The following is a 16,390-nucleotide window of genomic DNA, read 5'->3' as shown; positions in this document are numbered from 1 at the left end:
TCCCGCGATTTAAGGAGACTCTGGAGGAAATGTTGGATCTGCAGATATCTGTAATATTCTCGTAGCGGCAGGTCATGCGACGAGCGCAGAACATCATATGTTAAGATCCTAGTGGGAGTAAGCAAGGAATGTACGTCGCCAAATCCATTAATGGTCCACCACTTGAATTGCGCTGGGTGATCAAGACCCGGAGGGAAAAGCGGGCAACGCAAAAGACGCAACAGTGGGAGATGGGGGGAAGCCAGCCCCCCCGAGTACTTCACCGAGTCCCAAACTCTCAGCGTATGAATCATACAAGGCCCCGTTATCTTAGGGCGATGTACAGGTGGGAGCCATGGTAATGAAGAGATTGGGATGGGGTCAGTCTCAAGCAGATCAATAGCCGCCCATAGCGGGAGCTGATACGTCTCATGGAGGTGAGAGAGCGGAGCAATGGTGGCAGCTACATAGTAGTCTCTTATATTCGGGACCGAGAGGCCCCCATCACGTCTGCTGGCGAACAGGATTTGTTTATTAATACGGGGGCGAGACGATCCCCAGATAAATTGCAGGATCCTACGCTGGTGGGTATTGAGGACGTGGGAGGGAATCGGGACGGGGAGGACCCTAAAATAGTAAAGTAGCTTCGGAAGGTACGCCATTCTGACGGCCGTTATTCTCCCAAACCACGAAAGAGGCAAAGAGGACCACGCCGACAACATATCCGTTAATTTCGTGAATAATGGTGGATAATTCGCCTGATATAAAGCCTGATATGTCGATGTGAGATGGATTCCCAAATAAGGCAAGGAGGAGACCCACTGGTAAGGAAAGGCCGATTGCAAGTCCCTCAGTAACTCCGCAGAGAGGTTAGTCGACAATGCCTTCGACTTAGATGAGTTAATCTGGAGTCCTGAGAGAGACGCAAAGGTTTGCAACAATGCGTGTAAATTTGGCAGGGAAGTTCTAGGAGAGGTGACAGAAAGAAGAATGTCGTCTGCAAATAAGGAAATCTTGTGGGGGCAACCTGCTATTTCTATGCCCTTGATATCTGGATGAGCTCTTATTGCCTCCGCCAGAGGTTCCAGTGCCAACACAAAAAGAAGGGGAGACAGTGGACACCCCTGACGGGTTCCCCTGCTGACATTAAACATGGGGGATTCAAATCCATAATATTTAACTTTTGCTCGAGGGGAATCATATAGGGCAGACATCCAAGCCATAAAGGAAGTCCCGAATCCATAATGCCGTAGGACAGACATGAGATAGGGCCAGGATAAGGAGTCAAAGGCCTTATTTATATCAAGGGAGAGAAGCATGGATTCCAGAGAGCGAGTCTGGGCTATATGTTGGAGTTGAACTATACGTCGTATTGCATCTCCCGCCTGTCTCTGAGGTACAAAGCCCACCTGATCTTTTTTTATTAGCAGCTGATTGGTTTCTATGCAGAGCTGCACCATATTTTGTGCTCTCCAGGTTTAGTAAATCAACTTCAATAGATGAAAAAATTAGAACCTGAGCCACACCTTTATTTGCTGGCTATGCCTTGTTGGGGAGATTTTTCTTCTTTTGGGACAGGAAGATATGGAAAATCTCTAGAGTGGAGGCACAGGCTGTAAGGCCCCTTTCACACTGGGGCAGGAGCGGCGTTGGCAGTAAAGCGGTGCTATTTTTAGCACCAATTTACCATTGTTTTAGCGGCGGTATTCGGCCGCTAGCGGGGCGATTTTAACCCCCGCTAGCAGCCGAAAGGGGTTAAAACTGCCCGCAAAGCGCAGATGCAATGGCGCTTTGCCAGCGGTATAGCTGCGCTGCCCCATTGATTTCAATGGGTAGGAGTGGTTTAGGAGCTGTAAATACACTGCTCCTTCACTGCTCCAAAGATGCTGTTAGCAGGACTTTTTTTTTACCGCTAGCGCACCTCCAGCTTTCACACTGGAGTGAAAGGGGCCGCTTTTTTTTCAGGCGCTATACAGGCGCTATTTTTAGCACTGTAGCACCTGAAAAATGCCTCAGTGTGAAAGGGGCCTAACAGAATGCTTTTTTTCTGTAAAAATTACAACCACTCCACCTTTTTCTGCTATCGGGTGGGATAGGAAGTTAGGTAAAATCTCCTCAAGGGGATCATAGACACTGGTCAAAAGTTTTAGCTGCGTTTGGACTTTGAATCTGCTTTAGATCACATTGACACTTCTCTCAAGATCAGGGCTAGAGATGATGTTCAGAAAAAGGGTGTGTGCATAAGAAGCCGTGGTTTGTTGATTGTGCCAAAATGAATGAATGTATTTTATATTGAGTATTCTATACTGGGACAGAATAAGATTATGCTAACTAATATTTTTCTTCAGCCTGGGAACCAAGTAACCAAGTAAGCTCATAATTCCTAATTTTGCAAGGCAAGTACATCAACATTTAGGCTTCATGCACACTTGATGTTTTGCAAACTCTCCTTAAGCCCTGGTTCACATTGCAGCGATTTGGCAATGCAATTTGACATGTCAAATTGCGTGCCAAATCGGCGGCTATTTCTGGCAATGGAACAGTCCAAATTGGTGCGACGGCGCATTGCCGCGCCGCACGGATTCCCAAAAGTAGTTTCTATACTACTTTTGGCGACTTCGGGGTGGGATTTCAATAGACATCTGTGCAGATCCCCGAATAGATGTCTCTGAAATCTCCCCCCAAGTCAGGACTGACATGCGGGAATGAAATCATGCGAGTTCAGCTGAACTCACACAATTTCATTCCCGCTGTCAGTGTAAACCTAAGCCTTTCCTCCTACAAGCAGCGTTATGGCAGAAAAAACACCTGATGCTTGTGTCTAGCGCTTTTACAAACTTTTAGGTGTGTTTACAGGTGTCAAGAGCTTGAGTGTTAATAATAATTTATTCTAACCATTGAAATGAATTAATGATAAAGCGTTTAGGTGTGTTTAACATTTTTTCTGCCAAAACTCTCCTGCTTCTGGATGCACTGGCGGTGGGGTTTTTTCTGCCTCTAAAAGCCCTTCCATTAAAAGCTGCTTAAAACCTATGTGTGCATGGACACATAGGCTAACATGCATGGAAGTTTAGAGGCAGGAAAAAAAACACCTGGCGCCCCTAGAAGCAGCTTCCAAAATATCCAATGTGCCTTAATGTACCCCCCCAAAAAATTGGGACTTTAAATTGGCGCAGACATTGAAAATTGATTAAAAGATCTGAATTTATTGTACTAATAACATTTGACAAAGACACGATTACCATAAAAATAAAAAACCCAAAGATATATTATCTTGCAATAAATTGTATGCTACATATATAGAGTAACTATCACTCCATTGTCCGGTAGTACTTTCCGGTGTCCGACATCCAGGGTAAGTTCTAGCGGTACCCAACGCTTTTCAGGTTTTAGATTCCTTTCATCAGGGGTAATTATATAGGAGAATTTATATTCACAAGTGGGGGGAGTGACATCATATTCAAGCAAGGGTGGTAATATTGCAGCAAGAGTAACTGATGGCGCTGTCAGAGGATGGCCCCTGAAAAGGTTTAGATTAAACATGGACGGTTCAAATATTGGTCCACCTGGCGGGGAGGATATATAGTCTTAAACCAGGGGTCTTCAAACTATGGCCCTCCAGTTGTTCAGAAACGACAATTCCCATCATGCCTAGTCATGTCTCTGAATGTCAGAGTTTTACAATGCCTCATGGGATGTGTAGTTCCGCAACAGCTGGAGGGCCGTAGTTTGAGGATCCCTGTCTTAAACCTTCCAGATAGTTATTTAAGGTGGGTATAGATATCAGACTTATAGTCATGAACAAAAGATCTCACAGTATCAATAGGTTCAGGATTCAAGTCAAAATCCTCTATTAGTAGTATGGCTGCAATAAGAGATCCACTGTCGTTTGTTCCATCTGTGTTCAGGGGGTCTGTGAGACACACCACACACCATCCGTACTGACAAGGTCCTTGTTACAGTGGTAGCTGAAGAGGGAGAATCTGATTAAGTCGCTAGAACCATTAGACTAGATCACAATTACTATTCATCTCGGCAAAGGTAGCTTAGAAGGCACACTGTGAGAATTACTATTCATCTCGGCAAAGATAGCCTAGAAGGCACACTGTGAGAAACGGTTGGTTCAGTCCAATGGGAGATTCCCAGTCAAGTGGAGTAGTCTTAAATACTCTAGAAATCCAAGCAGCTTCTTTAGCACCTTCCGCCTTACTACACAGAATCAAGGGAAGATCAGTCTCTCTGCAGTTGAAAAACATGGCAGTAGTTGCCCATATTCATCACCAATGAGGAACTTGTGGCAATATGCTATTAAGAGAGGTGAACCCCACGCTCTCGGGGTAAGGAAATCACCTGCAAATTCCAACAGCAGTTTACCTCCTAGGGGACTTGAACACACAGACTGACCATCATGCAAACTTTCCAGAGCACAAGTGGGCCCTACACTGAAGGTCTTCTATGAGCTGGTCCACAGGTGGGGCCAACCACAGACAGACTATATTGCTTCTCATGGCAATTTCAAACTTAGGTGGATGTCTGAATCAGTTCCACACCCCAAGGTAGAGGGAACAAATGCCTTGATTTTTCTCCATGTATCTGCAATCTAGCCTATATATTTTCCAACAACATTTCTCGTAATGAGATTCCTCTTGAGGCTGTCCAGAGTGAACATGTTGCTCATATCCATGCATCCATTTTGACAATGAGGGCCTGATTTTTCGTGCCCAGTCATCTCATGAGACAGAAGCCAATTCCCCTTTGCACATATGCAGGACATGGCTGCAAACAGGACGACTGATAGGGGAAGCTTGAGAACCTAGCCTGCTCCAGGATTATCTCTACCTTGTGGAGTGTGAGAAGGCACTTTACTAACAACATCTATGCCAAAATCTGGAACAAGTTTGCATTATTTCTCAGCAGGGTGAGATATTGACACTACTGCACCTCCGGTGACAGCTGTTTTGGACTTCTTGTAGACCAGATTAGACCTGAGCCTTAGCCTATATTCCTTGAGATTGCAAGTGTCGGATAGCTTGACAGTAACAATTGACAGTAAATTTGCCAGAAATCCTTTTGTTTGCACAAATTTTGAAGACCGGAGGTTTCAACCACCACAGCTGTTTTGGACTTCTTGTAGACCAGATTAGATGTCAGCCTTAGCCTATATTCCTTGAGATTGCAAGTTTCGGATAGCTTGACAGTAACAATTGACAGTAAATTTGCCAGAAATCCTTTTGTTTGCACAAATTTTGAAGACCGGAGGTTTCGACCACCACGAAGGAAGATCTTTCCCAGTGCAATGTATTGGTGTTGCTGGATTTCAAATCGGTTTGACCATTTTCTCCAACAGAACAGTGTTCAGTTTGTGACATTATCTACTAGGCAGTATCTATTGCAAGATCTTCAAGCAGAAGGATTTCTGAAATTCAAGCTCTGAGAGCTTTAGTAAAAGATATATTATTTTCTTTCCAGAAGGAGTAAACTTGTGTCCAGTAAATCATCTTGTATCAAGGGTAGAGATAGCCCTCCATCTAACAGTTTTCTGGGCATTGCCTAACTTCCCAGAAGATCACTCAGGAGGGTCACACAAATTGGATGTGTACAGAACTTGAAGTCTCTATCCACAATTACCCTTTTTCAAATCATGTAATAAGCCTTTCATATTTCCAGCTAGAATTCATCAGGGAAAAGAGGTTACCTCCTGGACTTAGTAGGTTTGGTCGTGCATATAGGGCGAGGGGTCGTGAACCTCTTTCAGGAGTGGATACATACTCTCCCAGAGCGGTTTCAGTCTCATGGGCTGCCCATTTGAAGGCATCCATGGAATTCATCTGCAGGGAAGTATCATGGTCGCCCCAGGATACCTTTTCAAGTGGTACGGAGTAGATATGGAGGTCTTGCCATTTGCAGACTGCGGAGGAATGACTGTTCCATCTTCTGTCCCATTTTAGTTGAAAAACTGATTCGACAAGTAGAACACACCATGTCAGCTAGTTATTTATCGCTAGTATGCTGCCATGGTGGCATCAGTAAAATGGAAAATTGTATCAAATATTTACCGTAATTTTCCTTTCCTGACGCCAAACCATGGCAGCATACAAACCCACCCTTGCACGTTTTGGTATGTAGCTAATTACAAAGATTGGGTTGGGGCCTAATTAGGCCTTTAATTTATGCTATTCACTGGTCCTGAGGAAGTGGAAGAGAGGCAGAGCCTATCACTAGTATGCTGCCATGGTTTGGCGCCGGGAAAGGAAAATTGTGTGAAGTATTTGATTCAATTTTCCATTTTTATTGCTTTCCTCATTGAATAGGTTTTCTCTCATTGACAGGTAGTGAGAAGCCATCTTCCCTGATGTGATCACGGACTGCAAGAAAAATGTTACAGTGCTTCTAAACCTTTATCCTATTCAATGCAGAGATTTAGTTGGAATTCTACTTTGATTTAAAGTGATTAAAGTAATTACTTTTTTTTTCTGGGGAAGTCAGTTATACTTGTGTATCTCTGATCCAGGAATTTGTTTTGTATTCACCATAATATACAATAAACAACTTAGCAGGGAGAGTGGGAGCCCCTCATAGTGACCACAACAGATGTGCAGACCCAGGAACTCATCTCATCAACAGAGTTTCCAGGAAATTATCAAAATGCTGCTTGTCAGCAATCAAAGCTCAAGCCTTGCTTTTTGCATGCACCCAACAGCTTCATATCAAAGAAAAGTTTCAGTATGCATATCTGAATTCCAGGAGAGTTTCAGCCAGTAATATGACAAGCTGGGTTCTCTCTTCTTTTTCCCCACTGTCATTGGTCTTCATTATTGGATGGAACAGCGCTCTCACTGAGCGCCATTCTTGGAATCGTTTTATTGTGTGCTCAGGATGTGTGATGATGCACCTATAGACTGGTCACTCACAACTTGAATTTACATGAAGTGGTTGAATGACACTGGCGTCATTCAGTCTGGAGTGGAGTGTTGCTCCTGGATAGCGTAGAGTGTCTGCTGGTAGAAGTTAACACAAAATGATATCATAGTTACATAGTAGGTAAGGTTGAATAAAGACAATAGTCCATCAAGTTCAACCTGTGTAGGTGCGCGTATCTTTATTTAAAAAAAAATAATAATCTCTACATATTCACTACTTAAAGTAGTTGTAAACCTTTTTACACCACTTGTACCTACAGGTAAGCCTATAATAAGGCTTACCTGTAGGTACTGAAATATCTCCTAAACCTACACGGTTTAGGAGATATTTACCATATACGCTTGTGCCGATGTCATTGGCGCATGCGCACTGAACTGCTCGCTCGTGCCGTTTCTTCAGCAGCCGCGACATAACAGGCTGCTCCCACGTGCGTACGTGGGATTGACCTCATCGCGGCTCCGGCCAGTCATAGCGTAGGAGCCCGCGAACCTGGAAATAACTTTGGTAGACATGTCGCCGGTCACAGTGGTATACGGGGACCGCTGCAACAGCGTCGATCTAAGGTAAGTATTTCATAATTAATTAGTATGCGATGTATACTAGCTCATTATGCCTTTGTCTTACAGGGTTTTTTTTTTCTTTGGGTTTACAACCGCTTTAATGGCCCTGCAATTTATTTATCATGGACATGATTCTTACTGTGTTTTTCTGCCTCTTTGTCATGTCCTGCGTGAGCTCCTGAATCTCTCCATTTTCCCCTTCATCTCCATCTGTTTGGAATGAGCAGTGCATTTTGCAATCGTGTGAACTGCTCTATACATATTACAAATCCCATAGTCCCTAGTCCATCTCAGAAGGGAGCAAGAGAGGGTAGCTATGCACCTACATTCAGTTGGCCCATGGAAAACAATCGTAACATGAAGTCAGATCATAGCAACAAATCAAAGGAATTTGGAGGAGGCTGAGAGAAATAAAACATTCTTTTTAAAGTACTGTATATGGGAATTTTTGCCTTGTAAAACAATCCACTCCATTTGAAATAGAATTGTAAGACAAAACATTTGTGTATGTATATACAGTGTGTGTATGTATATATTTATATATGTGTATATATGTGTATATATGTGTATATATGTATATATATATATATATATATGTATATGTATACGTATATATATATATATATATATATATATATATATATAATTTGTGTATATGTTATAGCCTTTTCCCAATAATAAATAAATACATTTGATATTTTCCTCAAAATTCTACAAACAATACCCCATAATGACAAGGTGAAAGAACTTTGAAATCTTTGCAAATTTATTATAAATAAAAAACAATAAAAATCACATGTACATAAGTATTCACAGCCTTTGCTCAATACTTTGTTGAAGCACCTTTGGCACCAATTACAGCCTCGAGGCTTTTTAAATATCAGGCTATAAGCTTAGCACACCTATTTTTGGGCAGTTTCTCCCATTCTTCTTTGCAGGACCTCTCAAGCCCCATCAGATTGGATGAGGAGCATCGGTGCACATCCAATTTCAGATCCCTCCAGAGATGTTTAATCGGGTTCAAGTCTGGGATCCGGCTGGGCTACTCAAGGGCATTCACAGAGTTGTCCCGTAGCTACTCCTTTGTTATCTTGGCTGTTTGCTTAGGTTTGTTATCCTGTTGAAAGATGAGCCTTCGCCACAGTCTAAGGTCCAGAGCACCCAGGAGCAGGTTTTCATCAAGGATGTCTCTGTACATTGCTGCATTCATCATTCCCTCGATCCTGACTAGTCTTCCATTTCCTGCCACTGAAAAACATCCCCACAGCATGATGCTGCCGCCAACATGTTTCACTGTGGGTATGGTATTGGCCAGGTAATGAGTGGTACTTGGTTTCCTCCAGACATGATGCTTGCCATTCCAGCCAAAGAGTTCAATCTTTGTTTCGTCAGATCAGAGAATTTTGTTTCTCATGGTCTGAGAGTCCTTCCAGTGCCTTTTGGCAAACTCTGGGTGGGCTTTGATTTGCCTTTTACTGAGGAGTGGCTTCCGTCTGGCCACTCTACCATACAGGTCTGATTGGTGGAGTGCTGCAGAGATACAGTGCCTTGAAAAAGTATTCACCCCTTGGCTTTTTACCTATTTTGTTACATTACAGCCTTTAGTTACATTTTTTTAAAATCTGAATTATATGCGATGGATCAGAACACAATAGTCTAAGTTGGTGAACTAAAATTAGAAAAATATATACATAAAACTATTTTTCAGAAATTTAAAACTGATAATTGCCATGTGCATATTTATTCACCCCCTTCAGAAGTCACATAATTAGTGAAATGGTGTCCACCTGTGTGCAATCTAAGTGTCACATGATCTGTCATTACATATACACACCTTTTTGAATGGCCCCAGAGGTTGCAACACCTAAGCAACAGGCACCACTAACCAAACTGCCATGAAGACCAAGGAACTCTCCAAACAAGTAAGGGACAATGTTGTTGAGAAGTACAAGTCAGGGTTAGGTTATTAAAAAATATCCAAATCTTTGATGATCCCTAGGAGCACCATCACATCTATCATAACCAAATGGAAAGAACATGGCACAACAGCAAACCTGCCAGGAGAGGGCCGCCCACCAAAACTCACAGACCGAGCAAGGAGGGCATTAATCAGAGAGGCAGCACAGAGACCTAAGTCAACCCCGTAGGAGCTGCAGAGTTCCACAGCAGAGACTGGAGAATGTGTACATCGGATGACAATAATCCATATGCTCCATAGAGTTGGGCTTTATGGTTGCGAGAAGGCATGTGGGAGACTCCCAAAATGTATGTAGGAAGGTGCTCTGGTCTGCTGAGACTAAAATTGAACTTTTTGGCCATCAAAGAAAAAAAATCTGGTGCAAACCCAACACATCACATCACCCAAAGAACACCATGTTTTTCAGCAGTCAGGACTGGGAAACTGGTCAGAGTTGAGGGAAAGATGGATGGTACAGGGATATTCTTGAGTAAAACCTGTACCACACTGTGTGTGATTTGAGGCTAGGATGGAGGTTCACCTTCCAGCAGGACAATGACCCCAAGAACACTGCTAAAGCAACACTTGAGTGGTTTAAGGGGAAACGTGTAAATGTGTTTACGTTTTGAACAAAGTGGAGAGGGATTAGAACATCTGTCAGGTTTCTATTTCTGTCTGTGTTCTAGTTAAGGAGATTCACCCTCTCTATTTGTCCTGTTTTCCATGGGACCGTAGGCAACAGGCAGACCATCAAACGATATAATAAAGTATGAGCAAGACACCAACATTGGATCAAATTGAGCCACGGCCCGGTTTATTGGTTTTCAAACAACTATTTAATTATATCATAGAATTAATTGAATCAACTAAACTCATCAGCCAATACTGATAAATTAAACAACTCTCAGCTCAGCCACTGTGCCCCGAACTAACTCAACCTTCAGTTTAACATTTCCTTTCATATGCCCTTTAGCTAAATCAATCTAAAGGTATCCACTAAATAAACTGGCCGCAATGGGGGGGGGGGAGCACCTTGTGATGTCTTCTTCTCTGGCGACTGGCCCCTTATATAGGCATGAAAACCTGCTTCTAGAGTTTTCTAATGGTCATTTGACTTTAATAAACAATCATAACTCGACCTTCTGACCTTCCAGGACATTCCTTATCACATGACCCAAACTGACCAATGTAAAAACTCCTATTAAAAAATCCTTTAACTTGGCCTAGAATGCTGAGGCAACGGCCTCATAAGGCACAGGGGGGCCTAAATAAGGCTAGCCCCCTTTTCCCCCCATTCTCATTAAAAGCGAAAGTAAAAGGAAAACCCAAATTTTGGGTTGTCCCTAGCTAAGTATTAGCCCCCCTTCACATGAGCAAACCAATCAGGTCTGCCTTTCAGTTTTTCAGGCAGACCCGATCGCCCCTCCAGTCTCATCAGTGGAGTGGCGAGTGTAAATGAGCGTGTGTGTGCACCCGCCGACTTCCAATCCGATTAACTAAAAACAGATGGATGGGGATCGTTCCTCTTTCATCTTGTGGGTCGGGTCAGGTGGTACTCAGGTGTAAATAGACCGGCGGTCCATGTACATCTAACTGCCCATTGACTAGAGCAGTGTGTGTCTGCTCTGCATAAGCAGCAATACGCCTGCTCAGCGAGGATCAGCAGACAGATTCCTTGCTGAGCAAGCCGACTCCTAGCGGAGCCTGTCCCATGTGGAAGGGGTCTTGGAGGGGAAATCTTCTTTCAAATGTAAGCTTCTTTACAAGGTTTTATTGTATTTATAGAATCCCTGGAATCCAGTGATGTTGGCACCCCGTTCGATGTTTCAATCAGCTGTCGGGTGCTGCCACCACCATTGCCAGTAAGGGAACCCGGCAATGAAGCCTTGCGGCTTCATAGCTAGGTCCTAACTGTGCATGCACAAAGCGCGCTGTGCTGTCTTACTGGCCTGGCAGCAAGAGAGGGAGAAGGAGGTAGGAGGAGGGGCCCAAACTTGTGGCATAACTCCCTGCGGTGAGGTACAATGGAAGTGTGGACAGGGTACCTGTCAAAAACAGGTACCCGCTAACCCCCGCCCCCGAAAGGTGTCAAGTGTGGCACCTGAGGGAGGGAGGAATCAGATAAGCAGAAGTTCCACTTTTGGGTGAAACTCCGCTTTAATAACATGGCTGAAATATGTAGACCGTGTTAGTCTTAAAGAAATTACTTTTTCATTATAATGCTTTATAATAATAGCAAACTTTATTTTACTTCGTGCCTTTAAAGATACTATCTCAAAACACTTTACAAAAGAGACAAAAATAAACACAAGAGAAAAGGAAAACTTGTAATTTTATGCACAAATACCTCTCGCCGTGCACCATATGGGTTTATATCACAAAGCAAGGAACGTAATGCATAGTAATGCTAATCTTATTAGATACTTTATATTATAATGCTTTGCTCATCGCCATTTGTGTTACCTTGTTTTTGGAATATAGCTTTAGTCTGGGGATCAAGCAAATGGCATTCAATTCAATCTGCAGGTTATTCCTATTCCTTTTTATACAGATTTTATTGTAGCCTTTACTTGTATTGTAGTTGATTGCCTTGGCATTGATAGATATACTCTAAACCCAGTAAATAATCTGCCATGACTTCTACATTTGTTCTTTGTTAAAGCTTCTCATCGTCTGGCCCTGTGATTTCCCAGTCCTTGAACAATGGAATATTTGTGTGACTCTGTCATGGCATGTCGCTAGTCATATTATGAGATTTTTTTGTTAACTGCCACTGCTCATTCACAAAATAGGAATATTTTTTCTTCCTTTTAGGCTTGGCAATATACAGTAAAAGTAAAAAAGGACTACTAACCATAACTATTGAATAAACACCAGTAGTGTGAGTAGAGGGATTCCAGAGTTTTGACATGCTATTTTACATTATCCAAGGGGATATACAGTACAATTCCTCCACTGGCTGCTGATTGCCCAGCAAATTAAATATAAAATACTAACCAGAACATACAAAGCCATTCAGAACTCTGCCCCAGCTACATTGCCAATCTTGTTTCAAAATATCACCCAAACCATCCTCTCTGCTCCTCTGAAGACCTCCTACTCTCTAGCTCACTTGTCTCCTCCTCCCATGCTCGTCTTCAGGACTTCTCCAGAGCCTCTCCAATTCTCTGCAACTCTATACCTCAATTTTTCCAGCTTTCTCCTACTCTGTCCACATTTAGGCCATCCATGAAAACTCATCTCTTCAGGGTAGCCTATATCGCCTCCACTTAACAATCAACATTTTAATTCTTCCATTGGTTCATTCCTCACATTTATTACCTTTTGTACCACTTGCCTCACCCTATTAGATTGTAAGCTCTTATGAGCAGGGTCCTCTTAATCCTTTTGTATTGTATTGTCACTGTACAGAAAAGTAACAAAATCCTTTAGAACTGCTTTTTAACTTTAATCGCTACAGTTTAGTAAGGCAACATCTTCATATCGAACAAATATGTTTTTAATGGTGTTCAGCTTTTATAGCATAGATTATTAAATTAGCAAACATTTGATTGGATATGATGAACAACAGTGTTTCCCTTACACAATGTTTGTTTTAGGTGTCATACAAATGCCTGTACTTTGGAATAATGCCATCTCAAGTAATTGTGTTAATGGTTTACATATATTAAAGAGGAACTTAAAGTGGAGTTGCCCCCCAAAAAATAAAACTACTTAAAATTCTTAAAAAAAAAAAAAAAAAAATAATTGGCAAAAAAAAATATTTTTACTCACCTCTAAATACCGGTTGCTAGGGGGTCCCTCGTAGTCTGCCTTCTTCATTGCCCGGGCTGGTGACATCACTTCCCCTCGCGCCGCACATTCACCTGGGACCTGTCACGTGTCCCAGGTGACTGTACGGCGTATCACGGCGCCCTGCGCCGCTCGCGCATGCGCAGTGGGTGCCCGGCTGTGAAGCCACAGCCGGGTGCCCACAGTATGCATGACGGCGCCGCGAGCGGAGCGGGGAGCGAGGGGGGGGCTTCGTTCCCCCGCATCGCTGGAACCCGGGACAGGTAAGTGTCCGATTATTAAAAGCCAGCAGCTGCAGTATTTGTAGCTGCTGACTTTTAATTTTTTTTTTTTAGGGGGTACCCCACTTTAATGGGGGCCTTTGTTTGTCTTTCACAATCTCCTCGTCATGTGAAAAACACCAAAATGTAATCTATGCAATAAATGTAATAATGACATCTGTAATATATAAATGTAAAAAAATAAAATACCGTAAAATTATATTGTTCTTTTTATCTGTAGGTTTTTGCATTCGATTACTGTTTTTGGTCGATGGATGAGACAAACACTTCAAAATATGCAGGTAAGCCTACTCATGTGATCTTTCTTTAAAAAAATAAAATAAAAGAGAGAGAACATGTTATAAAAAGTCAGAAATGTAATTATTGTTGTTATTGTTGTAGAAATCCTTAACTTTCTGCGTACTGTGTTTTAAAACACATAATGACCTGGGAAAATTAGATAGTTAGTTATAAATCTAAGATGCATTTTGTATTCTAAAAGTGTATCTCCAGTTTCTTAAAAGTGAACTACAATCCCAGTATTTTTAGGGGTTTACCAATTAGGGATGGACCAATACCACTTTTTTAGCAATGAGTACCGATACCAATACACACCGATACCAATTACCGTTACCTATTTTCGGCATTTAGGGAGATCAAGATGAGGAACAAGGAGGGGGGGTCTCCATTTATCAGCACTCTGTGTGATATTACTACCTGGATGAGACCAAGACTCAGCACTGCTAGCCCCACATATAGGAGATCCATGCTGTCATCCTACATCCTCCTCCTCCAGTCCCATGTCCCACTCCTCCTGCAGTCAATAAAACACTGCCAGCTGTTCCCCCAACTCATAAGACCAATGAAAAGGGACTAAAACACAAAAAAAGGGGAGCGCTGTTCCAAAGTAGTAAAAACAAGGATACATCCATGAATTCCAAAGCAGATATAACGGACTACATTTTTCAGGGTTTAACCCTTTTTTAGGTCACATGGTCATGTAGTCCGACCGAGTCGGCATCCTCTCAGTTTGGATTATAGTTATCCTGTGTCTAACGTCTTTTTTTTTGTGCTGCATGGTCTCCAGCTTTTCGGTGCCCTCACTGTGTGTATCTTTTGCGGAGCACTTCCGCCAGCATCTGATGTCCCCTCCAAGTCTGTGCGGGTCTCCTCCAGCCCATGAGCGTGTCTCCTTTTGGTCTCCCTGGCTGTCACAGGTCAAGACCCCTCAAGAGATCCAGGGGCTGAGACATCCATCTATTTGACCTAGCAGTGAAGTGCACCTTACCATCAACATGAGTTATTGAACGCTCCTGTACCACTGATGGCTAGCGGCAGCTGTCCTTGTTTTTTTTTGCATTGATCTGTCAGTAGGAAACCCCTGCTGACAGATGAATGAGTCATCAGTTGTTAAGGATGCGGCGGCCCCGCTCCTTAACAAACAATAATTGCTGCATTCTTTTGTGTATATTTCAGATGTCAGCGGGAGAATCCTGCTGACAGCTGAAAGAACCGATCCAGCAGGTATCGGTTTTAAGTATGGGTACATTTGCATGAGTACTGATACTTGTGCAAATGCTTAGTATTGGCACCGATATCGGTATAGGTGCAACCCTAATACAATTAATATGGTGTAAGATTGTTGAGTTTTTGAAGGGAGGATATTTACTCCTCATTGTTTTATCTAAGATGTATGATTGCAGCCAAGCAGCTTTTTTTTTTCAATATTTTTATTGAAGCAAAGATAAATACGAGACAGTGTGCAATCAACATACATTTGCAACTGAAATGACATGGCTATACACTCTCATAGCAAGTAAAATGCTAACAAATGAGACTTATCGAGTGGTCAGCAACAAGAGTTTTAACAATTGGGGCAGCATATAAGAAATCAAGTATTAAAAGTGGGTAACCCCATATCATGGGGAGAACTACGCTTAAGACCTCCAAGTTAGAACACATATAGTGTAGGCTGATGTATATCAATGCAAAATACAATAAGAGAAGAATGTATAGGAAGAGAAGGGGAAGAGAGAGGAATGGGCCAGGGTCTCCTAGGTGAAAGGTAGCACATAACCAAACTATGACCCACACATCTGATAAGCATAGTAAAGTTCCAACAGAGATTGATCAAAATTCAAGGGCAGGAAATTATCAACCCACGGCTGACAGATTTTGAGATGTTTCGATATGCGGTCAAACTGCGTGGCCTCAATCTTGCTATGAACCATGAATTGCGTTACCCTATTTTTTGGTTTCCAGGATACATTGTTTGGGTGGTAAAATGTAGGAAAAGTTTGAATTGCAAGGAAGTTAAATCAGGAGGAGGTTTATTCAGAAGAGCTAGGGGTAGGATCAGGACTAAGGGACACACTAAAAAGTATAGATAGCATCCAGGACATTTCAATCCAATATGACTATAGGACAAGTCCACCAAATATGCAATTGGGTTCCTGCCTCCACACAGCCCAAAAAACAGTATGGAGAATAAGATGGGAGTATTTTAGCAGTCCTAGCCAGAGCAAGGTTCTACCTAGTGAGGACTTTATACTTGGGTTCCAGAGCTAGAAATTTGACAGTGGAAGACTTTGTTGACTGCCAAATATCAGGCCAGTCATCGGGTTCCAACAGTTATTTTTTCTACTGGGTAGTGGGCGATGTGTAGAAAGGACCCCTTTCAGGATTTTGTTTATGTCTGTGAACCCATTTGAGAGATTTCTTCTTAATTCCTGCCTTATGTGTGAAAATGGAACGTGAAGGAAAATCTCTTGACTTCTGTCTGACAGGTGTCAGGCAGAACAGAAAGTGAGGGGAAATTCCTTCAATGGTAACATAGTCAGCAATAAAAGCATTTTTTATGTATCATGAGGAAGGCTCAAAACCTTTATCAGAACTTTATTGCAAATATTGTCAAATATTTC

The 16,390-nt window shown here is 42.4% G+C and overlaps 1 protein-coding gene across 9 annotated transcripts in view; it reads left to right on the top strand.

Moving 5' to 3' along the window:
- KIF13A (kinesin family member 13A) overlaps positions 1-16,390 on the top strand; it is a 292,610-nt gene that overhangs the window by 146,114 nt on the left and 130,106 nt on the right. For all 9 annotated transcript variants that reach the window (XM_077492249.1, XM_077492248.1, XM_077492247.1 and 6 more), the window contains exon 4: positions 13,711-13,771. In XM_077492249.1, coding sequence (XP_077348375.1) covers positions 13,711-13,771 — 61 coding nt within the window. The remainder of the gene's footprint in view (positions 1-13,710; positions 13,772-16,390) is intronic.

Source organism: Lithobates pipiens, unplaced genomic scaffold (genome assembly GCF_037356315.1).
Source record: "Lithobates pipiens isolate NorthernLeopardFrog02 unplaced genomic scaffold, aLitPip1_a1.2 Scaffold_19, whole genome shotgun sequence".
Lineage (NCBI taxonomy): Eukaryota > Metazoa > Chordata > Amphibia > Anura > Ranidae > Lithobates > Lithobates pipiens.
The sequence above is the reverse complement of the archived record's forward strand: the minus strand, read 5'-3'. Positions and strand labels throughout refer to the sequence as shown.